General features: G+C 45.4%; 1 protein-coding gene across 1 annotated transcript; it reads right to left on the bottom strand.

Annotated features, from left to right (window-relative positions):
- Positions 1–3,006: 3,006 nt before the first annotated feature.
- On the bottom strand, positions 3,007–8,930 carry HCAR1 (hydroxycarboxylic acid receptor 1). The gene has a single exon (XM_061384688.1). It carries the CDS (start codon positions 8,150–8,152, stop codon positions 7,145–7,147), a length of 1,008 nt encoding a protein of 335 aa, XP_061240672.1. The 5' UTR covers positions 8,153–8,930; the 3' UTR covers positions 3,007–7,144.
- Positions 8,931–27,318: the final 18,388 nt, after the last annotated feature.

The raw sequence follows: 27,318 nt of genomic DNA, 5'->3' as shown, positions 1-27,318 counted from the left end.
ATTAAAAGATGCTTGCTCCTTGGAAGGAAAGTTACGACCAACCTAGATAGCATATTCAAAAGCAGAGACATTACTTTGCCAACAAAGGTTCGTCTAGGCAAGGCTATGGTTTTTCCTGTGGTCATGTATGGATGTGAGAGTTGGACTGTGAAGAAGGCTGAGCGCCAAAGAATTGATGCTTTTGAACTGTGGTGTTGGAGAAGACTCTTGAGAGTCCCTTGGACTGCAAGGAGATCCAAGCAGTCCATTCTGAAGGAGATCAGCCCTGGGATTTCTTTGGAAGGAATGATGCTAAAGCTGAAACTCCAATACTTTGGCCACCTCATGCAAAGAGTTGACTCATTGGAAAAGACTCTGATGCTGAGGGGGATTGGGGGCAAGAGGAGAACGGGACGACAGAGGATGAGATGGCTGGATGGCATCACTGATTCGAAGAACGTGAATCTGAGTGAACTCCGGGAGTTGGTGATGGACAGGGAGGCCTGGCGTGCTGCGATTCATGGGGTCGCAAAGAGTTGGACACGACTGAGCTACTGATCTGATCTGATCTGATTGGAGAAGACTCTTGAGAGTCCCTTAGACTGTAAGGAGATCCAACCAGTCCATCCTAAAGGAAGTCAGCCCTCAATATTCATTTGAAGGACTGATGCTGAAGCTGAAACTCCAATACTTTGGCCACCTGATGAAAAGAACTAACTCATTGGAAAAGATCCTGATGCTGGGAAAGATTGAGGGCAGGAGGAGAAGGGGACGACAGAGGATGAGATGGTTGGATGGTATCACCGACTCAATGGACATGAGTTTGAGCAAGCTCCGGGAGCTGGTGATGGACAGGGAGGCCTGGCATGCTGCAGTCCATGGGGTTGCAAAGAGTCGGACACGACTGAGCAACTGAACTGAACTGAATGTTGGTTACTATTGTAGGGGCTTTATACAGCTAAACTCATTTAGTGCTCAGAACAGCTTTAAGAGATAGGTAGTATACATAGGTACTATTCTTTTACAGACAAGGAAAATAAAGCAGTGAGAGGTTAAGTAATTTTCTCAAGGTCACACAGCTAGTAAAAAAAGGAGATAAGATTGGAACGCACAAGATGTAACTCCAAGGGTTCTCCTCTCAGCCACTGTGCACTCGACCTCACCCAGTGTGCCTTTGACTCAGCAATTCCATGTCTAAGAATCTATCTTCCAAAGTCTTTGACACAAACCAAAGATAAATCATTCAGTATGTTCACCATAGCATCCTGACAATAGAGGAAAATTAGAAATAAATGTCTCTTAGTTGAATAAACTACATGTGGCTCATTTACACAATAAGATATAATTTCAAAAAGGAAATTGATCTCTATTCTGACAGGAAGGGCTTCCCAGGTGGCTCAGTGGTGAAGAACCTGCCTGCCAATGCAGAAGATGCAGGAAACCTGGGTTCGATCCCTGAGTCAGGAAGATTCCCTGGAGGAGGGCATGGCACCCTAGGTTGGGAAGATCCCCTGGAGAAGGGCATGGCAACCCACTCCGTTATTCTTGCCTGGGAAATCCCATGGACAGAGGAACCTGGCAGGCTATAGTCCATAGGGTCACAGAGTCAGGCACGACTGAGCATGCGCACACTGATGTAGGAAACTGTCCATGATAAAATATCTTGCAAAACTCTGTCTTTCTATCTTCCTTTAACAAGATGAAAGATTCATTACCTTTGTGCAAGTATGTTTGTATTCCAAATGTTAAAAGTCACCACCTCTAGAAATCAGATTAAGAGGAAAGAAAGGAAGACCTTTACTTCTTACTTTATATATCTGTGTGTTCCTTGATTTCTGAATGAAAACATAACATGCTTCTGTAATGAAATACATTGAATTTTTGTCTAAAAAGAAAGAGATCTGCAAGTCTACTCATGACTCTTCTGTCAGGACAGATTGTGAGCAGACCCTTCTCACCCAGGTGGATCTCACAGCTTCCCCTCTTATCAGGTTGTCGTGGCCCAGCCTAGACTTCCGTTCCGGTCCCATTGATTTTCCTGCAGTTCCCTCAACCAGGATTAAGGGCCCCTGGCTTCTCCTGTAGAACCCCAAGTTTACCAGTTTCACTGCAGTTACCCTGAATGGTAAATTTAGTTTTTCCTTGGTTTCTACATTGGAACCCACGGGGTGAGGGCTATGTTTTTCACTTGGGTTTTCACTGTGCCTGGTACAGAGCTGGTACCTAATGAATGTTCCTTGAAAGAGGGAATGAATGAATGAAACCATATCATCACTGGAAGCTGAATACAGAGTAAGCCCATCTCTGAGCCCATCTGTTTATGCTGCTCCATCACAAACTCTGTCTATATAAAATGTAGGGCCCCAGACTTCCCTTGGAGAAGGAAATGGCAACCCACTCCAGTATTCTTGCCTGGAGAACCCCAGGGACAGAGGAGCCTGATGGGCTGCCATCTATGGGGTTGACACGACTGAAGCGACTTAGCAGCAGCAGCAGACTTCCCTGGTGGTCCAGTGGTTAAAAATCCTGCCAATGCAGGGGGACATGGATTCAATCCCCAGTCCGGGAAGATCCCACCCATGTCAGCTAAGCCTGTGTGCCAACTACTAAGCCAGTACACTGCCAAAACTCACTCAATCAATTAATTAGTTTTGAAAATGTAGGGCTCCAGCTTCATGGATGAGTTCAGAAGGGTTCTGTGTTTAGTTTATGCCTTGCTGTCACTATCTTGAAATGCTTTATGCTTTTTGAATGAGGGACCTTGCATTTTCTCTTTGCACTGGTCTTTCAAATGAGATAGCTAATCCTGAGGCCATTTATGAACTCACTGAGACCGTGGGGTATGGCGTCATATTGGAAAACTGCGAATGAGAAGGCCCAGGAGGCAGCAAGCTGAGAGTGTGTGTCGCAGTGTGTCCACCTCCCACCTCAGAGTTCTAATCCCACCAGCAGCCCCTGCACTCTGGTGACCTCAGACACCATCCTAACCATGGCAGTTGTAGGAAAGGGTAAGGAAACCCATCCTGAGAGTAGTCCAGAATCTATATTTTCATAGTCAGCACCAATAAAAGGTACTTCTTATTTTTTCCATAGAATTTGTGAACAATAATGGTTTACTATCCCTTCTCACTTTAATGTGACTTTTCCTGAAAGACCCTGAGTCAAAGGAGACAACATTTTCTTCTACATCAATGACATTTCCCTATTCCAGGTAGTTTAAACAAAGTTTCATCAACAAAGCTATACATCAGTTCCTTACAATTTCTGAAGAAGGCTTCCTGATAACATTTATGTTGCACCACATCCTGTGAATTTGAAAGAAGCAAAATCAGAATCAAGACTGTGGTTGGGGTCTGGATCTTTCTTTCGGTTTGTTCTTGCTGTTTTTTAATGAGAACCTCAGCCTACCAGGGCTTCCCTGGTGGCTCAGATGGGAAAGAATCTGCCTGCAATGCAGGAGACCCAGGTTCTATCCCTGGGTCAGGAAGATCCCCTGGAGAAGGGAAGGGCTACCCACTCCTGGAAATTCTTGCCTGGAAAATCTCACGGCCAGAGAAGCCTGGTGGACTCCAGTCCATGGAGTCTGAAAGAGTTGGATAAACACAACTGAGCGACTAACACTTTCAGCCTACCATGAGCTCCTGGATTTTTTGGACTTTTTTTTCTCTTGGAGGGTAAAGTCTCATGACTCTTTTGATATAGGATGACACACAGGATACAGGCTTTGTTTTAGAATCTGTTTTTATTAAGATGGAGCAACAGGGGGGCAGCCCAGGAAAGAGTGAACTAAGAATAGACTTTAAAGCAGAAGTGCAGGTTTTTCACAGATTTCTGTCTAGAGTTCGTTGAAGCTGATAAGAATCCTTGCTTTCACTTCTGCCCTGGAAGCATGGGAACTAACAAAGTGACAGCAGAGTAGCTCCTTACGGGCTTTGAATGCCAGGGGAAATTGCTTCTGTGCCTCGGTTTCTTTATGTGTAAAGTGTGTTGACATAATACATCAGAACATTGAGCATGACTGCCAGGCAATGCACTTAATGCTTTACATACACTTCCTCATTCATTCAATTTACTGAGCACCTACGGTGTGCATTCACACTTCTAGACTCCAAGGATTTACGAGTAAACAAAGTGCCTGTGCTTCAGGATCTTGCATTCAGTGAATTCACCCAACGACCTTCTTTTTTCCTTTTAACCATCTTTTATTTGTCTGCACCGGGTCTTGGTTGCTTTGCTCAGGGTTTGTCTAGTTGCAGCGAGCAGAGGCTCCTCTTCCTTGTGGTGCACAGGCTTCTCATCGCAGGGGCTTCTCTTGTTGTGAAGCACAGGCTGTAGGCACACAGGCCTCAGTAGTTGCAGTGCACGGGCTCAGTAGTTGCGGTGTGCGGGCTTAGCTGCTGCATGGCATGTGGGATCTTCCCAGATCAGGGATCGAACCCATGTGCCCTGCATTAGCAGGCAGATTCTTTACCAATACCACTAAGCCACCAATGGAGTCCACCAAAGACCTTCTGATGTCAATGTTATTGTTACCCCTGTTTGACAGATGAGGAAATTAAAGCTAAATGTGGTTAAATAAAATCTGCCCCCAGATCACACGTCTACTAAGTGGCTAAGCTGGCATTTGAACTTAGATTGATCTACTTTGTACAACCCATATTTTCCATCTCTGGGCTGTGCAGTGCTCCTTAAAAATGAGTTAATAGGAACAATATATATACATATGTGCATAATTAGTCATGTCCAACTCTTTGTGACCCCATGGACCGTAGCCCACCAGGCTTCTGTCCATGGGATTTCCCAAGCAGCAATACTGGAGTGGGTTGCCATTTCCTTCTCCAAGGTCTTCATGACCCAGGGATGGAATCTGGGTCTCCTGCATTGCAGTCATATTCTTTACCTCTTCGCCACCTGGGAAGGCCAGGGACAGCCTAGATGGGTGTTTTGAGGCCAAAGAATGCAACACTGGTATCAACATTCAGAAAACAAAGATTATGGCATCCGGTCCCATCACTTCATGGGAAATAGATGGGGAAACAGTGGAAACAGTGTCAGATTTTATTTTTATGGGCTCCAAAATCACTGCAGATGGTGACTGCCGCCATGAAATTAAAAGACACTTACTCCTTGGAAGGAAAGTTATGACCAACCTAGATAGCATATTGAAAAGCAGAGACATTACTGTGCCAACAAAGGTTCATCTAGTCAAGTCTATGGTTTTTCCTGTGGTCATGTATGGATATGAGAGTTGGACTGTGAAGAAGGCTGAGCGCCAAAGAATTGATGCTTTTGAACTGTGGTGTTGGAGAAGACTCTTGAGAGTCCCTTGGACTGCAAGGAGATCCAAGCAGTCCATTCTGAAGGAGATCAGCCCTGGGATTTCTTTGGAAGGAATGATGCTAAGGCTGAAACTCCAGTACTTTGGCCACCTCATGCGAAGAGTTGATTCATTGGAAAAGACTCTGATGCTGGGGGGATTGGGGGCAGGAGGAGAAGGGGACGCCAGAGGATGAGATGGCTGGATGGCATCACTGATTCGATGAACGTGAGTATGAGTGAACACCGAGAGTTGGTGATGGACAGGGAGGCCTGGCGTGCTGCGATTCATGGGGTCGCAAAGAGTCGGACACGACTGAGTGACTGATCTGATCTGATCTGAAGGGTCTTAATGGGCTTCCGCAGCGGAAAAGAGGCTGCTTGCAATACACAAGCCACAGGAGGTACAGGTTCAATCCCTGGGTCAGGAAGATCTCCTGGAGGAGGGCATGGTAGCCCCCTCCAGTATTCTTACCTGGAGACTCCCCATGGACAGAGAAGCCAGGTGAGTTACAGACCATAGGGTCACAAAGAGTCAGACACAACTGAAGCGACTTAGCATGCATGCAAGGGTTTTAATTGGAGAGAATCCCCTGGGGATTTGAGAACGTGCAAAGAGAGGAGCCAAGAACGTTTTCACTGCTTTGTGACTTGAGAATGGAGCTGCGATCAGCTTGGCATCTCTCCCCCTAATCCAGGGCAGAAGCAGCATGTCATTTCATACAATCGTCTCATTCTGAGGACCCCATGGGCATATTGGGAAATTCATGTACGCAAGGCCTACTACCTTTCCCACCCTTTGGTGTTTGTATAGAATCCTACAGTAAAAGGAAAACAGCGGTGTTTGTAGAGAACAGGTCTAGAAACTATAGTTATCATAAGGGTGAAGGTCATTAACTTCTCTGTTTGTCCCCTCCCCCAAAACACACAAGTTGACTAAGGACCCTCCAGGTCAAAGGGACACTAGCAAAGTACCTGGCACAGAATATTAATTCAGTAAATACATAGAAAACGAATGAGTGAATAATTTAAACTCATAGTCACATTACAAGCAGCCAAAGCAATTTCGCTGGACTCAGCACTTCCCAAAGGCTAATAGGACTTTTTCAGGACTTTTCCAGCTTCCACTGGAAAAATCAGGACAGGTAAACATATCCTTCAGTGCCTTCTTTGAAATGCAAATACTTGCAGAACAGCGTGGAGCTCCAAAACGCTGGCAGCATATTGTTTTTGCTGTCATTCTTCTTAGGCTCCTGAGAAGTCAGAAAAGTAGAGGGACCCTAGGAAGATGAAAATCTTCGGGGCCAAGACATCCCACTCTAAAGAGCCTCCCTCTGCCTGAAATAAAAATATTGACTTACCCCAGTTTCTATCTTCCAAGAAAAGTAAGGATTTAAGATCAGAGGATGGGTCATTAAATTCACTGACTCCCCCAGGGAGAGAACATGACAGAATGACAGATTCAAACATTAGTACATTTCACTTGAGCCATTTAAAATTTCTCAGGGGCCAAGCTCTTCCCGACACACACACACACACACACATGCACACACACACACACACACGTGCGTGCGCATACACACACACGCACACACACATGCATACACACGCCTCTGTCATTAGAATCAGACTATATAAATGCAACTGACTCACTTCTCAAGTGGAACCTTCCAAAAAGGCATAGTGATCCGCATTTCATATCCAACAGAGTGAGGCGTATACAGCTAATAAAGAATGGCATTTTCAAGGCTCCCCACCCCTCAGCATGGAGTGTTTCTAAGTCACCAATCCATCCTCCTTGATTTTGTCCGTCTGTCTGTCCTGGTGCCATCCGTTACATTTGGAGATCTCACTGCCCCTCAGACTGGCTTTGGAAGCTATTTGCAACACTGATGCAACTCTTGCAACAAAGGTTGGAAGTGGGCATCCCCTCTGGCCTCTTGAAGCATCCCGGACACCTAGGTCTCACACTGCAGATTTTGAGCTTGGTGTAGAATTTGGGGAATGAGGGACTTGAAAAATAATATACCAGGGGGTCCAGCATGCTGTTTATGTAGGTGAAGCTGAGGGTGACGTGGAGGGCCACATGGACAGATGGATTGCAGGCGCTGGAGGGCACCGTCCAGAGGAAATACAGTCTGGCCAACGCGCTGGGCAGGTAGCAGGCAATAAACACCACCGCCACCGTCATGATGAAACGAACAGGCTTCTTCATCCGGCTCTGCCTGGCCAGACGCTGCCTCTGCTTGAGGCTCCAAATGATCTTGAAGGAGCAGAACAAGATGATGCCAAGGGGCAGAAAGAACTCCAGCTGGAACATGACATCATGCCAGCCATTGGCCGATACCATGATGAAGCTCTCACAAGCTATGATCTTCTCTTGCACACACAGATGGTTCTCCAACAGAAGATACAGAGTCCCCAAGATGACCAGGGTCCAAAGGACACAGACAATGCCAACCGCAGTCCAGTTGGAGATGGTGTTCACCATGTGGTGGGGGTGGACCACTTTAAAATACCGGTCCACAGCCACCACTGTGAGGAAGACAATGCTCCCCGCCCTGTTCATGGCCAGCATGAAGAGCACCACCCGACAAGGAATATCCTCAAACGCCCATTGCCTCTGTCTGAGGTAGTAGTCTGTCCGAAAGGGCAGGCAGATCATCAGAAGGAAGTCGGCCACGGCCAAGTTGAACAGGTAAATAGTGCTCGGCTTCCAGGTCTTCATGTGAAAGCAGAAACCACAGAGGGCGACGCCGTTGCCCAGGATGCCGAGCACAAAGGCGAGGATTAGCAGCGACGGCATCACCTCGGGCATGTGGTACCCCTGGATGAGACAGCACGACCTGTTGGCCATGGTGGACAGAGGACCAGTGCTCCGTGTGCCGGGCTGTGCCGTTTCCAACTTCTTCACCGTGGGAGGCAGGTACCGCACATGTACGTGGATGCAGGCGCCCCCCGGAGAACAGAAACTTCAGCCAGGAAATGCAGCACTGCGGTGGAGGCTGGATCACAAGCGGTCCATCTCCAGCCCCCACCCCCCACCTCCGGGCCCAAGAGCTGAAGCCTGTAGCACCCCAGGGCCTGGAAACACAGGTGACTTCACCAAGTTGTCATTTCTGGGAAGCAGCTGGCTGGTCCAAGGAAATCCATGCGGGAGAGGAGTTGTTGGGACCTGCCCCAGAATGAAATTTTCTTTCCAGCCTCTCTCTTTCTCTTCAGAGTCTCTCCTAGCTGGAGGATTAAGCGAAGCTACCCAGAAGGCACAAAAAACAAAAAAAAAAAGCTTGTTTTTCCTCCCTCCCCAGTGGAGAAACACAAACATTTCCTGGAGCTGTTCTGGGTCTCTCCTCCCTAACCTTTGCCTGACTGCCCCAACCTCACCCTCATCCCGTGGGGGCTCTCCCAGGCGGTGCCAGAGAGGGGAGGCTTGGCTCTGCCGCTCCTCAGGGCCACTTCCTGCGCCCAGACCCAAAAATACAGCACTTCAAAATCAGAAGGATCTATGGAGGGGGAAAAAAATCCCTAAAATAGCACTTGTTTGGTTGTTTGAAAAATTCTCTGAAGTGAGTCGCCCTTCCTCTCCTTCTCTGGCACGTCCTACCCTGGGCATCCTTCCCTGGACCCCGTGACCAGCTGCACCACTGAGACCGTGAAATGAATCTGAAGCCACTTCTCATGTCCCTCTTCATGAAACAGCCTCTCTGGGAGCCGGGTTCTCCCTCTGCTGTTAGCAAAAGAGGATCGGGCTCTGAGTTTCTCAAATCCGCCTGCTTAAAAGAGTGGAGCGCCAAGGTCTGTATGTTTTTCATTTTACTTATGTGTTCAGCCCATGGGTGGCGGCAGTTGGTCAAGGAGTTTATCTCCAAAACGGTCATGGGTAAAGTTAGTCTGTTCCCAAGACCTGTGTGTGCTAAGTCGCTTCAGTCATGTCCAACTGTTTGCAACCCCATGGACTGTAGCCCACCAGGCTCCTCCGTCTGTAGGATTTCTCCAGGCAAGAATACTGGAGTAGGTTGCCATGCCCTCCTCTAGGGGATCTTCCCAACCCAGGGGTTGAATCTGGGTCTCCTGCTTTGGCAGGTGGGTTCATAAACTTCCCTGTCCTTTGGCTTTAGAGATCATCTGTCCACCCTTCAGCTTTCAGTTTAGGGAAGGGTGAGGGGAGAGAGTGTGTGGAAAGGATACATGTGGGGACCTCCTGGGTGGTCTAGTGGTTAAGACTCCAAACTTCCACTGCAAGGGGCCCAGGTTTGATCCCTGGTCAGTGAACTAAAATCCCACATGCCATAAGGTGTGGCCAAACACACACACACACACACACACCTCTGGATTTCCAGCCTCTCTGGGAAACTGGAAGATCTGGCCACACTGGGCCAACCATCCCACCGGATGACCATCTGCTGGACGTGAGACTAGCTTCACCCTTAAGACACAGCAGGAATGCTCCATTTTGCCTCCGTCCGCATTTACCTGGTCAGCTTCACTCATCGACAGGCCTGGTCTCTGTGGGATTTTGAGTTCGTCACTTCTGCTCTAGGTTTGCCAGTTCTGTCCTTCCCAGGTGGCGCAGTGGTAAAGAATCTGCCTCTCAATACAGGAGATGCAGGTTCCATCCCTGGGGTCAGGAAGATTCCCTGGAGGAAGAAATGGCAAGCCACTCCAATATTCCTGCCTGGAGGATCCTATGGACAAAGGAGCCTGGAGGGCTACAGTCCATGGGGTCACAAAGAGTCGGATATGACTGAAGCGACTTAGCATGCACGCACGCTCCAGGTTAAAGATCACATTCCCTGGATTGGTCTACAAGGCCCTTCACAGATGATTCCCAAACCAGCTTTCCAAGGTCATTCTCCTCTCACTTTCCTCCCCACACCCTACTTGTTAGTCTCCGAACTTCTAATCAATAAGTGTATCCACCAAACAGCTACACTTAGCTCCCTCACTAACCTCACTAACCAACAGGTCCTTGAATGTAAAGTCCATGTTCTTGGCAGGAAGGGCCTACAAGAAGGATCTGATGATTAGCTCCTACTTTTCATGAGAGCACGTATCTGCCAGTTACACTCTGTGGATCTTTGTGATTATTATTATTATTTTTTGACCACGCCTTGTGGCAAGTGGGATCTTAGTTCCCCAACCAGGGATTGAACCCAGGCGCCCTGCATTAGAAAGCGTGGAGTCTTAATCACTGGACCACCAAGCAAGTTCCTACTTTGTGATTTTATAAGAAGTTAACTGGCAGGGGGTACCTATGTAGGCTAGAATGCCCCAGGGTGAGGTGGGTGAACCTGAGCACCTTGATATGGTCAGGCTGGATTTTTCAACAAATGGAAAAGATTCTTCCTTCTGTGTTAGCAGAGACTATCGAGATTCTCATAAGTACGAAGATGACTGTTTCCCTTTTCCCAAATGACTAATACTTGCCTTTCTTTTTTTAAAAATAATTTTATTGGTTTATTTGGTTTTTGGCTGTGCTGGGTCTTTGTGGCTGCACGCAGGTTTTCTCTCATCGCTTCTCTCTTGTTGAGGAGCTCTAGTAGTCGTAGCTTGTGGGCTCAGAAGCGGCAGCTCCCAGGCTCTAGAGCACAGACTCAGTGTTGTGGGCTTCCGTGTGACACATGTGTGACACATGGGCTTAGTTGCTCCAAGGCTTGTGAGAAACTTCCTGGATCCGGGATCAAACCCATGTCTCCTGTATTGGCAGGCAGGTTCTTTACCACTGAGCCACCGGGAAAGCCCTAACACTTATCCTTCTTTTCCACATCCTTTCAGTTCAGCTTAGTCATGTCTGACTCTTTGTGACCACATGGACTGCAGCATGCCAGGCCTCCCTGTCTGTCACCAACTCCTGGAGTTTACTCAAACTCATGTCCATTGAATCAGTCATGCCATCCAACCATCTCATCCTCTGTCGTCCCCTTCTCCTCCCACCTTCAATCTTTCCCAGCATCAGAATCTTCCAATGAGTCAGTTCTTCACATCATGTGGCCAAAGTATTGGAGTTTCAGCTTCAACATCAGTCCTTCCAATGAATATACAGGACTGATTTACTTTAGGATGGACTGATTGAACTCCTCGCAGTCCAAGGGACTCTCAAGAGTCTTCTCCAACACCACAGTTTAAAAGCATCAATTCTTCAGCTCTCAGCTTTCTTTACAGTCCAGCTCTCACATCCATACATGACTACTGGAAAACCATAGCTTTGACTAGACGGACCATTGTCAGCAAAGTAAGTCTCTGCTTTTTAATATGCTGTCTAGGTTGGTCATAACTTTCCTTCCAAGGAGTAAGCGTCTTTTAATTTCATGGCTGCAGTCACCATCTGCAGTGATTTTGAAGTGCCCCAAAATAAAGTCTGTCACTGTTTCCATTGTTTCTCCATCTATTTGGCATGAAGTGATGGGACCGGATGCCATGATCTTCATTTTCTGAATGTTGAACTTTAAGCCAACCTTTTAACTCTCCTCTTTCACTTTGATCAAAAGGCTCTTTAGTTCTTCTTCGCTTTCTGCCATAAGGGTGATGTCATCTGCATATCTGATGTTACTGATATTTCTCCTGGCAATCTTGATTCCAGCTTGTGCTTTATTCAGCCCAGCGTTTCTCATGATGTACTCTGCATAGAAGTTAAATAAACAGGGTGACAGTATACAGCCTTGACATACTCCTTTCCTGATTTGGAACCAGTCTGTTGTTCAGTGTCCAGTTTTAACTGTTGCTTCCTGACCTACATACAGAATTCTCAAGAGGCAGGTCAGGTGGTCTGGTATTCCCATCTCTTGAAGAATTTTCCACAGTTTATTGTGATCCTCACAGTCAAAGGCTTTGGCATAGTCAATAAAGCAGAAGTAGATGTTTTTCAGGAACTCTCTTGCTTTTTCGATGATCCAGCGGATGTTGGCAATTTGATCTCTGGTTCCTCTGCCTTTTCTAAACCAGCTGGAACATCTGGGAGTTCACAGTTCAAGTACTGTTGAAGCCTGGCTTGGAGAATTTTGAGTATTACTTTACTAGCATATGAGATGAGTACAATTGTGTGGTAGTTTGAGCATTCTTTGGCATTGCCTTTCTTTGGGACTGGAATGAAAACTGACATTTTCCAGTCCTGTGGCCAGTGCTGAGTTTTCCAAATTTGCTGGCATCTTGAGTGCAGCACTTTCACAGCATCATATTTTCTGATTTGAAATAGTTCAGCTGGAATTCCATCACCTCCACTAGCTTTGATCCTAGTGATACTTCCTAAGGCCCACTTGACTTCACATTCCAGGATGTCTGGCTCTAGGTGAGTGGTCACACCATTGTGATTGTCTGGGTGGTCAAGATCTTTTCTGTACATTTCTTCTGTGTATTCTTGCCACCTCTTAATATCTTCTGCTTCTGTCAGATCCATACCATTTATGTCCTTTATTGTGCCCATCTTTACATGAAATGTTCCCTAGATATCTCTAATGTTCTTGAAGAGACCTCTAGTCTTTCCCATTCCCACCCTAAATCTATTCTCAGACCACTGCCAGAAACTGAACGTGCGTTTCTTTCATCTCCTGCATTGGCAGGTGGATTCTTTACCACTGTGCCGCCTGGGAAACTCACCAAATAGCTCATAAGCTTGGTTGCCTCTCCTTTGCTTGCACAACCCCCCATCTACTGATCATTTGCCCTAGATCTCCCTCCACCCACACTGCTACCACTTTGGCTGGCCCAGTCTCTAGAGGAATGCAGCCACCTCATGACTGGGCCTGCTCTCATGCTCCTCCTCCAATCCATTCCCCCAAAACTCAAATCTGATGTCACCCATCACCCACCCAGTTGAATGCTCCAGTGGTTCCCTGTTGTTCTTAGCAGGGAGTTCAAGACACCATAGGAACTGGCCTTGATGCCTTCAGCAGGAACCACAGTAGTGCTTAGTGTCCAAAGCCTGTCTTATACGGACTGCTGAGGACACTGTTCCTTCCCTCCTGGTCATGGATAACCCCTCTTTTTTTGGCTTTAGCATCTTCCACTAGAACTTTCCACAGTGATGGAAATCTTCTGTAATGTACGTGTAGCTCCTGAGCACTTGAAACTGGGTCTAGTGGGCACTGAATTTTCAATGTTATTTAATTTTAATTTCCATTCTGAAAGCCACATAGCCACATGTGGATTGTGACTTCCATATAGGCAACCCAGGGGATACCTCTTCCTTCAACCCCCAAGCCTCCAGTGCATCTCCCACACTAGTCTGGGTTAAACCCTCCTCTCTGCCCATATCCACCATGCCCACACTGATTACACAGTATTGTCATGATTTCCCTGTGTGTCTTCCCCTAATCCCCTGTCTTTGTGAAGCCTAGCACTGGCTCTGATTCAGCAATGCATGCCCAGACTGTAGCCTGGCACCAAGGGAAAACTCAGGATAAATGAATGAACTAGTGTCTTGGATAAATGAATGACTCTAGATCTCTGTAGTTTACTTTCCCCCCCGGCTTCGAGGAGACACAGGAAGGGCAGGGCTTTTTTGTTTATTTGTTTTGGGGTTTTGTTTATTTTTTTATTAAAAAATATTGATTCATTTGGCTGTGTCAGGTCTCAGTTGTGGCACACGGGATCTTTGTTGCATGATGTGGGAGCTTTCATTACAGAGCACAGATTCTCTAGTTGTGGCTCACAGGCTTAGTTGCTCCACAGCATGTGGGATCTTAGTTCACCAATCAGGAATCGAACCCATGTCCCCTGCACTGCAAGGCAGATTCTTCACCATTGGACCACCAGGAAAGTCCCTGTTTTTCTTTTTTTTTTTTTTTAATATGTATTTATTTATTTGGCTATGCCAGGTCTTAGTTTCGACTTGTAGGATCTTTAGTTGTGGCATGTGGGATCCAGTTCCCTGACCAGAGATCAAACCGAGGCCCCCTGTGTTGGGAGCTTGGAGTCTTAGCCCCTGGATCACTGAGAAGTCCTAGAAAGGGCAGACTGAAAAGACTAGCAGTCATATCTGCCAGGCTGATCTGGTGTGAGCTTGGAGCTCTTAGGCCCCACAATACCACTTTCCCTGAGGCTTTGAGATAACACGTCACTTTACACATGACGGGGCAGGCGGTAGACATTTGAGGCAGGAGGTAGACATTTGAGGCAGGAGGAGAGACTGTCCCCGTGGCAGTGTATTGGGAAGGTACTCTCCTCCTGGAGTGTCTTCATTCCTGTACTTTCACCACACTCAAAACACTTCCAATGCCAAGCATGTGGGATTTTTTTCCCCCACACACCACACAGTTCTCTGTGACACCAATTGGGTGTCCTACAATTTGATTCAACGCTGACACTAACCAGATTTGGCACAGATGCATTCCGCCCCCCGTTCCCCTGCACCAGGTTAAAGGCTCAGTTCCACGAGACTACCTCCCACTTTGGTTGCTAATTGTGGATTCCCTGGATATCTACAACTTTATGTCTGACGAGGCTGCAGTTTGAGGTGCCCATAACACTGCTCCTCAGATTTGAGCATATGCTAGAACAGCTCACAGAGCTCAGGAAAACAGTTATGTTTTTGTTATTCATTTGTTAAGTCGTGTCTGACTCTTTTTGACCCCATGGACTGTAATACACTAGGTTCCAAGGGATTCTTCAAGCAAGAAAACTGAAGTGGGTTGCCATTTCCTTCTCCAAGGAATCTTTCTGGACCAGGGAATCAAATCTGCATCTCCTGCATAGGCAGGTGGATTCTTTACCACTGAGCCACCAGGGAAGCCCTAGTTATGTTTACCAGTTTATTCTATAATGAAGGGTGTGATAAAGGATAGAGGAAAGCAGCCAGATAAAAGATATGTAGGACAAGGTCTGGAAGGGTGCATGGGGTTGTGGACCCATGGGGTCTTCATGGGTTTGGGGACCTCCTGATTCATGAAAGTGATCACCAATCCAGAAGCTCCCCAAACCACATAGCATTGGGATTTTTGTGGAGGATTCATCATGTAAGCACAATCGCTCATTAACTCCATTTCCAGCCCCTCTCCCTTCTCTGAAGAATAGGAGATTGGGGCTGAAAATTCCAAGCTTCTAATGATGGCTTGGTCTTTGTGGTAACCAGTCCCCAGTAAGCAGTCCATTAAGAGTTGACCTCATTAGAATACAAGACAGAGATTTCCCTAGTGATTTAGTGCCTAAGACTCAGCTCCCAATGCAAGGGGCCCAGGTGTCATCCCTAGTCAGGGAACTACATCCTGCGTGCTGCAACTCAGAGTTTGCACACTGCAACTAAAGATTATACATGCTGCAATGAATATCAAAGATCCCACGTGCCAAAACTAAGACCTGTTGCAGCTCAATAATACATATTTTTTTAAAATTATTTATTTTTAATAGAAGGATAATTGCTTTACAGAATTTTGTTGTTTTCTGTCAAACCTCAATATGAACCAGCCATTGGTATACATATGTCCCCTCCTTCTTGAACCTCCCTCCCATCTCCCTCCCCATCCCACCCCTCTAGGTTGACACAGAGCCCCTGTTTGAGTTCCTGGGCCATACAGCAAATTCCCATTGGCTATCTATTTTACATATGCTAATGTAAGTACAGATATGCAGATGACACCACCCTTAGGCAGAAAGTGAAGAACTAAATAACCTCTTGATGAAAGTGAAAGAAGAGAGTGAAAAAGTTGGCTTAAAGCTCAACATTCAGAAAACTAAGATCATGGCATCTGGTCCCATCACTTCATGGCAAATAGATGGGGAAACAGTGGAAACAGTGGCTGACTTTATTTTGGGGGGCTCCAAAATCACTGCAGATGGTGACTGCAGCCATGAAATTAAAAGACGCTTACTCTATGGAAGGAAGTTATGACCAACCTAGACAGCATATTAAAAAGCAGAGACATTCCTTTGCCACCAAAGGTCCATCTAGTCAAGGCTATGGTTTTTCCAGTAGTCATGTATGGATGGGAGAGTTGGACTATAAACAAAGCTGAGCACCGAAGAATTGATGCTTTTGAACTGTGGTGTTGGAGAAGACTCTTGAGAGTCCCTTGGACTGCAAGGAGATCCAACCAGTCCACCCTAAAGGAGATCAGTCCTGGGTGTTCATTGGAAGGACTGATGTTGAAGCTGAAACTCCAATACTTTGGCCACCTAATGCAAAGAGCTGACATATTTGAAAAGACCCTGTTGCTAGGAAAGATAGAGAGCAGGAGGAGAAGGGGATGACAGAGGATGAGATGGTTGGATGGCATCACCAACTCAATGGACGTGAGTTTGGGTAAACTCCGGGAGTTGGTAATGGACAGGGAGGCCTGGCGTGCTGCGGTTCATGGGATCACAAAGAGCTGGACAAGACTGAGCAACTAAACTGAATGTAAGTTTCACATTACTCTCTCCATACATCTCACCCTCTCCTCCCCTCTCCCCATGTCCATAAGTCTGTTCTCTATATCTGTTTATATGTCTATATATAAAAAAAAAGAAAACAAAAAACAAAAAATGAACACAAAACAATCCTATCACCCTAGAAGTTCTGTGTCAGGAACCAGGGGCAGAGACCGACATCTATATTTCTTATTATGTCACAGGTAGAAAGCCAGAGCTCTCCTCCAGATTGCCTTTCCCAGCCAGGGACCTGAGAATGTGACTTTATTAGCTTCCTGTGGCTGCTGGAACAAATTACCACCAGCGTGGTGGCTTAAAACAACTGGAATGTGTTCTCTGAGAGTTCTGGAAACTGAAACTGGGATGAAGGTGTCAGGAGGGCTGTGCTCCCACCAGAGGCCCTAGGGAAGAGTTTGTTCCCCACATCTCCCGCTTCTGGGAACTGCTAGCAGTTCTTGGCTTGTAGCCACATCAGTCTCCGTGTCCTTGGTCACATAGGCTTCTCCTCTGTGTGCCTCTAATATGCACACTTGTCATTGGATTTAGGGCCCAGATAATCCAGAATGATCTCGGGATCACTAACTTAATTACTGCAAAGACTCTTTTTCCAAATAGGATCATACTTAATAGTTTTGGGGGATGATGATGTGAGCATATCTTCTTTTTGGAAGGGGGGATATAACCACTCTTCCCACTACAGTGAGCTTTTTTTTTTTTAAAGGGTCATTTGTTTTCCTTTTCTTCTTAACTTTTTATTTTATATTGGAGTATAGCCAATAAACAATGTTGTGATAGTTTCAGGTGGGCAGCAAAGGGACTCAGCCATACATATACATGTATCCAATCTCCCCCAAACTCCCCTCCCATCCAGGCTGCCAAATAACATTGAGCAGAGTTCCCTGTGCTGTACAGGAGGTCCTTATTGGTTATCCATTTTAAATATAGCCGTGTGTGTGTGTCCATCCCAAACTCCCTAACTATCCCTTCCTCCCATCCTTCCTCCTGGCAACCGTAAGTTTGTTTTCTGAATCTAAAAGTCTGTTTCTGTTTTGCAAATAAGTTTGTGTTGTTTAAAAAGTCCTTTATTTTGGCTACACAGTGCAGCTTGCAGGATCTTAGTTCCCCCACCAGGGATTGAAGCTGGGCCCTTGGCAGTGAAAGCAGAGTCCCAACCACTGGGCTGCCAAGGAAGTCCACACAGTGACATTTTCAACCTCAGTATTTGAGTCCAGAGTTCCTTTCTCTACCGAACTATTTCAAAACACCTTCCCTGGAAGGGAGGAGGAATTACTGACTGAATGGAAGGTGTCAGTGATCTATCGTGTGTTTGATTTTGTTTCCTGCTACAGCCCAGGAGAGAGCTGGGGCCAAAAGTTTACAGGGAGGTTGGAGGATTGCTTCACAGGGTGACCAACAAGGAGGGAGGTTACTCTGACCTCACACAGGATGACAAGGAAGTTCCTTGGCATTTCAACATGAGTCTTAAAAATGGCAAACAATGTGGGTTTTTTCCCCCTACGTATAAAGTATAAGAAAAATTAAAAAGGAGGGGGGGAAACAATATATTTAAAGAAATTTAAGAGATATATTCACCAATTGTTTGTACTCTGACAATTCCGGCTGTTAAAAAGCACCAGACAGGGACTTCCCTGGTGGTCCAGTGGTTAAGGTTTGGCCTTCCAATGCAGGGGGTGGGATTTTGATCCCTGGTTGGGGAGCTAAGGTACCTCGCAACCAAAAAAAAAAAAAAAAAAAAACCCCAAAAAGTAAAACAGAAGCCATATTGTAACAAATTCAACAAAGCCTTTAAAAATGGTCCACATCAAAACAAAAATTTTTTTTTTTAAGTACAAGGCATTAGGAGAACTCTGAACATGAACTGGCTAATTATTGTGGGGTGATAATGGGTATTGTGATTGTTTAAAGAAAGAGCTATTATCTTTTGGAAATAAATTCTTAAATATGTGTAGATGAATTACATATTATTTGGGATGTGATTCAAAGGAGTCCAACAGGAGAAGGGAAAGAAATAGAAAAAGAGAAGTTATGAATTTTTTATTATTGTGGCTGGATTATGAAAACAGGGACCTTCATTGTCCTATTCTGGTTTATGTATATTTTTCATAATAAAAAGTTAAAGTTGAAAGCAGCTTAAATCTTTACCAGTGGGGAATGAGATAAATGATGGTGACTCCTTACATACTTAGGGATTCCCTGTTAGTCCAGTAGTTAGGATTCTACCCTTTCACTGCCAAGGGCATGGGTTCAATCCCTCGTTGGAGAACTAAGTTCCCACAAGTTGCATGGAATGGCCAAAAACAACTATATGCTTATAAAAAAGCATTCACTTGCAGGACTTCCCTGGTGGTCTAGTGGCTAAGAGTCTGTGCTCCCAATGTAGGGGCCTGGGTGTGATTCCTGGTCAGGGAACAACATCCCATATCCCACAACTAAGACCTGGGGTAGCCAAATAATTTTTTTTTTAAAGCATTCACTTGCATAACACTTTCTTTGGGTCAGGCTCCCAAAACACACAAACATACTGGAGTTTGTGTAGAATAATCCCATTTTTGGAAGCTAAAAGTCTATATACATACATAGTCTTCTATATCACTGGGTGGAAACGTAAAATGGTTCATCCGCTGTGGAAAACGGTTTGGCAGCTCCTCAAAAACTTAAACATAGAATTGCCACATGACCCAGCAATGCCACTCCCAAGTGTATATACCCAAAAGAACTGAAAACAGGACTCAAAAAATACTTGTACACAAATGCTCCTAGCAGCACTAGTCACAGCAGCCAGAGGATGGTATGAAGGTTTATTTCACGTGTCATCACAGCTGGGCCTCGGTGCCCAGACATGTGGTCAACCATTCTTCTGACTGTGTCTCTGAAGGCGTCTATTGGATGAGAGTAACATTTACATTGGTAGACTCTGAGTAAAGCAGAGTGCCCTCTATTTATTTAGTTAGTTATGGCTGCTCTGGGTCTTCTTTGCTGTTCATAGTCTTTCTCTAGTTACAACAAGCAGGGGTTGTTCTTCCCCCTGTCTCCAGCCTGCCAGCCTAACCTGCAGATTTCAACTTACCAGTCTTATGGTCACATATGGTCATCTCTCTGTATACATACACACCCTATCAGTTCTGTTTCTCTGAAGAACCCTAATAGAGATAAAAACAATTCAAATGTTCATCAGTACATGAATGAATAAAAAATTGTGGTAAAAACACACAATGGAGTATATTCCATCATAAAAAGAAGGGAGCACTGATTGATGGTGTAGCATACGTGAGCTTCAAACCCTAAGTGAAAGAAGAGGTATCATTGTGTTGTTCCCTTTATAGGAAACATTCAGAACATATAAGTTATAGAGACAGTGGATTAGCATTTTTCAAAGACTGGAGCTAGAGGAGAAAGGGGAGTGACTGCTTAATGTGTACAGGATTATGTTTTGGGGGGGATAATATTTTGGAACTAGACAGATGTGTTTGCACAACAGTGTACCATGCCACTGAATCGAACACTCTAAATGGTCACTTTATGTAAACTGTAACTCAATGAAAAAAAAAAACAAGTATGCATTTTAAAAATCTAGAAGGTAAGACTGTATACTCTGGAGCTCAGTTGTCTGGTCTTAAAGTTAATTCTCTCAATTATTGGCTATGAGATTTTAGGCCATCTTTTTAAAAAATTAATTAATTAGGCTGTGCCAGGTCTTCGTTAGCTGCATGCGGGAGCTTTAGTTGTGGCACGTGGGATCTGGTTCCCTGACCAGGGTTCTTGGAGTCTTAGCCACTGGATCATCAGGTAAGTTCCCTTTAGGCAATCTCTGTTTTCTTTTAACTTTTATTTTGTATTGGAGGATAGCCAATTAACAATGTTGAGAGAGTTTCAGGTGGACAGTGAAGGGACTCAGCCCTGCATATGCATGTATCCGTTCTCCCCCAAACTCCCCTTCCATCCAGACGGCCACAAGACATTGAGCAGAGTTCCATGTGCTTTGTTGGTTATCCATTTTAAATATAGCAGTGTGTATGTGTCCATCCCAAACTCCTTACCTTTAGCGGTCTTTAAAGGTTCAATTTCCTCGTGGGTAAAATGGAAATGATATTGCCCCTGTCATTCTAATACGATGGTAAAATTGTAAGAGGAAAGAACCTTTGTATTCTACTACAAATCAATCACTAAAGGGATGTTCGCCTATAAGCTTAAATTATACATAATCGCCCATCTCGAACCCTGCCTCACACATAAGGAGCATTCAGCTAAAATACCTTTGTTTAGATTGCAGGAAACATCCTGGCCAGGCTTGCCTGTGAACAGCTGCAGGAAGAAAGAAATTAACACATCCCCTCAGGAGTCTGACCCCCATCTAGGATCTAGGACTTTATTCCCTTGTTTAAAAGCAGACTGGGGGGAACTTGCCTGTTGGTCCAGTGGCTAAGACTGTGCACTCCCAATGCAGGGGGCCCAGGTTCTATCCTTGGTTGCAGAACTAGATCCCACATGCCCACTATACCAGTGCAGCCAAATAAATAAAAAATAATAAATATTAAAAAACAAAAACAAAAAAACCCAACTTAGGAAACATGGTTCTTTGGGACTCTAGTCCACCATTTTCTTGATTGGCTGGCTTTCAGATTAAAATCACTATTCTCTGCCCCCACAACTCATCTTTGATTTATTGGCCTGTTTCGTGGCAAGGAGTACAAGATTGGACATGGTAACAAAATGAATTAATCTATAGAAAGTGCTTAGAGCAGTATGCAAGACAGAGTAAATGGTATCTGTGTTTTAGTAATATTCCTATTCTTATCACTATATGCACCAAACTGTTAATAGTACTCTGGAGAGGGGGAAATTTTTGTTTTTTATAATAAAAGAGAGAGATGTACTTCAATGTATTATAATAAGACTCTCAGAATATCAGGGGGCTGAGCCCCTTGTACAAGGGCTAAACAAAGACAAGTTTCACTGCAAGCTTAAGTTCCTGCCCCATTAAAATAAAGCATCATCTTTGTAAATCCTCTTCTGTATTTAATATTTATGAGCCTCTGTGGCAGAACTGGTTGTGTCCCTCGTTAGTCCTGTGCGGCAGGTAGAGCAAATGACCTTATGAAACGTCAAGCTCTTCGGAGAAGCAGAACAGGTTGGTTTCCATTAACCACTGTCACGTCTGCTCCTTGCCTATCGTCTCATTGCCCCATCCTTCTTCCTCTGAGTAGGGCTTCTGGGGTCAAGAGCTTGGATGGTCTTGGTGGTCCAGTGGTTAAGAATCTGCCTTGCAAAGCAAGGGACACCAGTTCAATCGCTGGTCTGGGAAGATCCCACATGCGGTGGAGGAACTAAGCTCATGCGCCACAACTACTGAGCCCATGCTCCACAACAAGAGAAGTCACTGCAGTGAGAAGCCCTCACACCACTAGAGAATAGTCCCTGCTCTCCGCAACTAGAGAAAGCCCAAGTGCAGTGATGAAGACCCACTGCAGCCAAAAATAACATAAATTAAAAAAAAAAAAAAAAACCAACTCAGATGACGGTGTCTTGGTCTTCCCAGTATTTACATGCCCTCTGGTTGACACTGACACCCTGATTTCCTTCTCTGACTAATCCATCTCTGAGTTATGACCATCTCTGAGGTTTGGGAGGATTTGGCTCCACCCCTGGGCTCTAGGAATGACCATCTGGCAAATCAGATCTTTTCATCCCTACAGCCACTGTGACAGGCTCAGGTAGGCACAGGACTCCAAGGATGAATTTGAGTTCATTTGGGTTGCACTAGCAAAATACCACAGCCAGGGCAACTTATAAACAACAGGAACTTATTTCTCACAGTTTAGGAGGCTAGGAAGTCAGAGATCAAGGTGCCAGCAGAATCACTGGTGAGGGGCTGCTTCCTGACTGTTATCTGCTCTTGGTGTCCTCACGTGGCAGAAGGGAAAGGGCACTTTCTGGGGTCTCTCTCTCTTTTTTCTTGCAGTGTGGTGGGGGGAGGGGCAGGCACACCTTGTAGCGTGTGGGAATCTTAGCTCCCCAACCTGGGATCTAACCAGTGCCCCTGCAGGGGAAGCACAGAGCCTTAACCACTAGGCTGCCAGGGAAGTCCCCGATTTGGTTATACATCTTGGTGCGCCATTGCAAGGGACATCAACACAGCAGCCAAGTTCATCAGAATTGAGGTAGGGGTGGCTAGCTCTGGGCTGGAATTCAGGACTGTGTTTGGGAGCCTCATCATCCATTATGCCAAGAACCCTTCTTTGAAGCAACATCTCTCTCCTACACCATTCTGGACTTGGCTCGCTCAGGAGCGATGGGGGTCCTCTGGCCTGATAGTGCTCTTTCTCATCCTTCCACCATGAGAAGGGTCTGTCTCCACTTCCCATAGTTCTTTCCCCCATGTCTCTCTGCCCTATTTGTTCCTTTTCCCATGCCACCCCAGGCAGCCTAGAGAAAGTGCTTGGCTCAGGGTTTGACAGAGACAAGACAAATACTGTATTGATTTAAAAATATATGGGGCTTCCCTGGTGACTCGTTGGTAAAGAGTCCAGTTGCCAATGCAAGTGACATGGGTTCGATCCCTGAGGTGGAAAGATCCCACACACTTCAGAGCAACTAAGCCCATGGATCACAACTTCTGAGCCATGCTCTAGAGCCTGGGAGCCGCAAGTACTGAGCCCATGTGCTGCAACTACTGAAGCCTGAGTACCCTGGAGCCTGTATTTCACAAGAGAAGCCCAAGCGCCACACCAAAGAATAGTCCCCACTCACCGCAACTAGAGAAAGCCTGCGCAGCCACAAAGACCGAGCACAACAAAAATAGATAAATAAAAAGATACTTTTTTCTCTAAACCACTTTGAACATCAAAGATCCAAGAGACATGTACCATCTTCCCCATGAAAAAATAATTCTCGAAGGATATCCATCCTTCAAGAGAGAAAGATGACGAATATAAACTCTTTTCAGAAAAGAATAAATGTTTTTCAATTTAGACCAGAGGTAACAGATGAAAAATATATTCATTTTGAAGATAGCTCATGTAGCTTGGGAGTTAATTGGACCCAATTCAGTTAGTCGGAGAAGACAATGGCACCCCACTCCAGTACTCTTGCCTGGAAAATCCCTTGGACGGAGGAGCCTGGTGGGCTGCAGTCCATGGGGTTGCGAAGAGTCGGACATGACTGAGCAAATCACTTTCACTTTGCACTTTCATGTATTGGAGAAGGAAATGGCAACCCACTCCAGTGTTCTTGCCTGGGGAATCCCAGGGACGGGGGAGCCTGGGGGGCTGCCGTCTATGGGGTCGCACAGAGTCAGACACGACTGAAGCGACGCAGCAGCAGCAGCAGCAGCAGCAGTTCAGTTAGCAGTTCTCACCCATGTGTGTCTCGATCCACCAGTATGTTGAAATCAGTTTTTGTTGGCTTGTTTGTTTGCTTTGGCTGCACCACGCTGCTTGTGGGATCTTAGTTCCCCAAGTGGGGCCCTCTTGCAATGAGAGCACAGAGTCTTAACCATTGGACCACCAGGGAATTCCCAGAATTCAGTTTCATGTATGGCATGTGCTTGGTAATTTATTGCTAATATGGAACTATTAGAGTTTGAAATTTTACTTAGTTAAGCAAATGAGACAGTTTGAAGGTTAGCCCTATGTTTCTCTTTAGACCAGGACTTGTTCTAAGGACTCCAAAATACCTTCTTCTGGGGGGAAAAAGGACTCCAGTGATAACCCATTTAATCTGCCATAGTCCGTGGCCACCTTCCTTATGTGTGCATTGTAATTAATTGCAAAAACTGCAAATCACTGGGACTTCCCTGGTGGTCCAGTGGTTAAGAATCCACCTTCCAATGCAGGGGACAGGGGTTCGATCCCTGGTTGGGGAACTAAGATCCCACATGCCTTGGGGCAACTAAGCCTGTGTGCTGCAACTACTGAGCCCACCAACCACAGCTAGAGTCCATGCAACACAAGGAAAGATCCCGCATGACTCAACAAAGACCCCGAGTGCCACAGGTAAGGCCCTATACAGTCAAATAAATACACATTTTAAAAAAATTACCAAATATCATAACGCTTTACATCCTTGCAGTGATTTGGAGATGTCATCAAACTGTAGATGTGTTTATGAAATCATGCTCTGCAAAGGCAAAAGATCCATTGGGTATATCACAGTAGGGAGAAAATGTTAGGAAACATTGGGTACAACAGGGCTTAACAAATCCCTGTCAGAGCTGCAGTAGTGCTAACTCCTATGTGTTCATCAGAACTAATTTGCAAATGACATCCCAGGTCAAACTGACTTGAGCAAAAACTGGGAATTTGTTGACTTTTATACAGAATAGTTGGCGTTTGAGGCTGACCTCAGATGTGGCTGGAATCAGGGGTCAAATATTCTCTATTTCTCTGCTCTCCTTCACACTGACTTTATTCTCAAACCACATGTGACATGACGGCTGCCAGCAACTCTAATGTGAATGTCCTGAGACTCAAGTCCAGCAGGAAAGAGAGAGCCTCTTTTCTAGAAGCTCCTTCAAAAGTGTGCTGGCATTCACTCTGACTGATCTACCCTTGAATCAATTAATGGCTGTTACCAGGAGGACTCTATGTACTGATTGCCTTAGACCTGGGTCATATGCTCCATCTCTGAATGAGTTGTAACAGTTCTGTTGAACCACATGGGATAAGTGTGGGGGAGAGATGAACCCTTCCAGTCCAAAATGAACCTGTTACAGAGAGGGGATGCGAGAAAGGCAAACAACAAATATCCACTCAGCCCCAAGTCTCCGTCTTAAAAAATGCCCAGAAAGAACCAGAGGAAGGAACATGTCTGGCCAAGTGCAAAGCCAGCCCCAAGAGTGTAAAAATAAAATCCATAATTTCTTTAAAAAAAAATAGATTGTGTTATGACAAAGTATCGTGTGTGGTAAGACGTCACTTCTCATTCAAGGAGCCCAGGGCAAATGCTTTCATTTTCTTTGACAGAAGTCTTCTCAGAAAGTGACAGAACGATTCTTCCTCCAGGCTTCATCCGAATGACAGGTCTTGCAGTGTTACTTCCCCATCGCCTCTTAGCCACCTCTCACCTTTGTCCCCTTCCTTCACACATGCTTTACTTGAACATCGGTTCCCCTCTTGTGTTAAAGGAAATGACACTGACCAGGGTTCTTGGCCTTCCCCAATCAATAGAAATTGACTAGAGACCAGACAAGAAATTCAGGCAAGGCTTTATTGGGGTCCCTGCTGCAGCAGAGGGAGTGGGAACAAGTAACAGATTCCCTTGCTTGCTCATTTCCTGAGAGAGGGGGGCGATCTGGTTCCTTATACGTGATGAGGGTAACGGTGTGGTCTGTCCAGAGAGGTACCCGGGGTGTTTTGCTCACCCTTTAGGTGGTGTTGTGTGTAGGGGGCATATGTAGTACCCTATTTTTGCTTCCAACACCCGGTTTTTGCTCCCAGCTATTCAGATGTGGCGATTGGATTTTTTTTGGCCTTTTTGTATCTTTTGTCCAGAATTTGCCCCAACTGCATATGTGCACAGTTATTTTTTAGTCTCTTACAGGTTCTTTGTATTTCATTGTTGAAGGAAAGGTTTGTCCAGGTGCAAACACCCCAGCACTGCAGCAAAGGGTCCCAAGTTCCAGGCTTGTCTCAGAAATGCTGGGCTTCCTGATAGTATCATTTAGGAATGCATAGAAAACTCTACTGTAGTAAACAGTTGGTGGGGGGGGGGGGTGTGGGGAGGCGGGGAGGCTGTAGGGATGGGGAGTGTTTGTCTTTCATAATAGGAAGCTCTCTAGAGGACAGTCAAAAGCTGATACAATGACTCAACAATGCTATCCAGAACATAGGCTGTTCATATTTCCAGTCCAAGATCTTTTGCCGGGAGCCGGAGAGACATTCCACTCGTGACAAAGGTCATGAGGAAGGAGGCTCGGCATACGCAAAGGCAGGATCGAGCCTCAGGAGTCCCCCTGGATATTCTCGAGCATCTACCCCGAAAAAACCAGAGTCTGCCTGCTTTATTGCTTTGTGCTCTCACCTCTGACTTTACTGGGGGCTGTCCCCTACCACCATCTCGCTCTCTCTGACAAAGAGTTAGCTTACAGCTCCAATTAATAAAGTTCCTGGGCAATTAGGAGTGTTTAAATCCAAACCCCTCAGATGGCTCTCTAACTCGCCTGACAAATTTACCCAGACTCCTACAGCTGTGCATACGATTGTTTACAGTCTCCCAGCCTTGAGAGGCACAGGAAGCTTAAGATATTCAAATAGCTTAGAGCCTCTCAGAGAGTTAGAAACTGTCAGAATAAAAGTAGTAAAAGATTTCATTGATGAGCCAATGCTTGCTGCCAAGTTTCCACATCCTCTGTATTGTATCCTTGAATATGTATTAATTAAAATAGTTGGTATGTAGAAAAAATAAGTAGTGGCCTTGGTGTTAGTAACTTTAGACCCTTAAGGTAATAAATTCTTTCCTTTGTTGTAAACCCATTACACATCCGCCCTATAGGAATGCAATTTTATCTTCGAAAGATGGTGCCAAACCTTAAAATAATTACTCTTAGGGAAAATAAGTCTTTGTTGATAAGTCTTTGTCAAGAGTCACAAAATGTTAATAAGCCTTCTGGCCAGAAGATGATGTAAATCACCTAAACTATTTGTATACAATAAATTTGCAGGAAAG

This window comes from Bos javanicus, chromosome 17 (assembly GCF_032452875.1).
Source record: "Bos javanicus breed banteng chromosome 17, ARS-OSU_banteng_1.0, whole genome shotgun sequence".
NCBI lineage: Eukaryota > Metazoa > Chordata > Mammalia > Artiodactyla > Bovidae > Bos > Bos javanicus.
This window is presented reverse-complemented; position numbering and strand designations above follow the sequence as displayed.

Bases quoted from the DNA above. Each gene is read 5' to 3' on its own strand.
- HCAR1 (XM_061384688.1), bottom strand. From the start codon at position 8,152: ATGGCCAACAGGTCGTGCTGTCTCATCCAGGGGTACCACATGCCCGAG.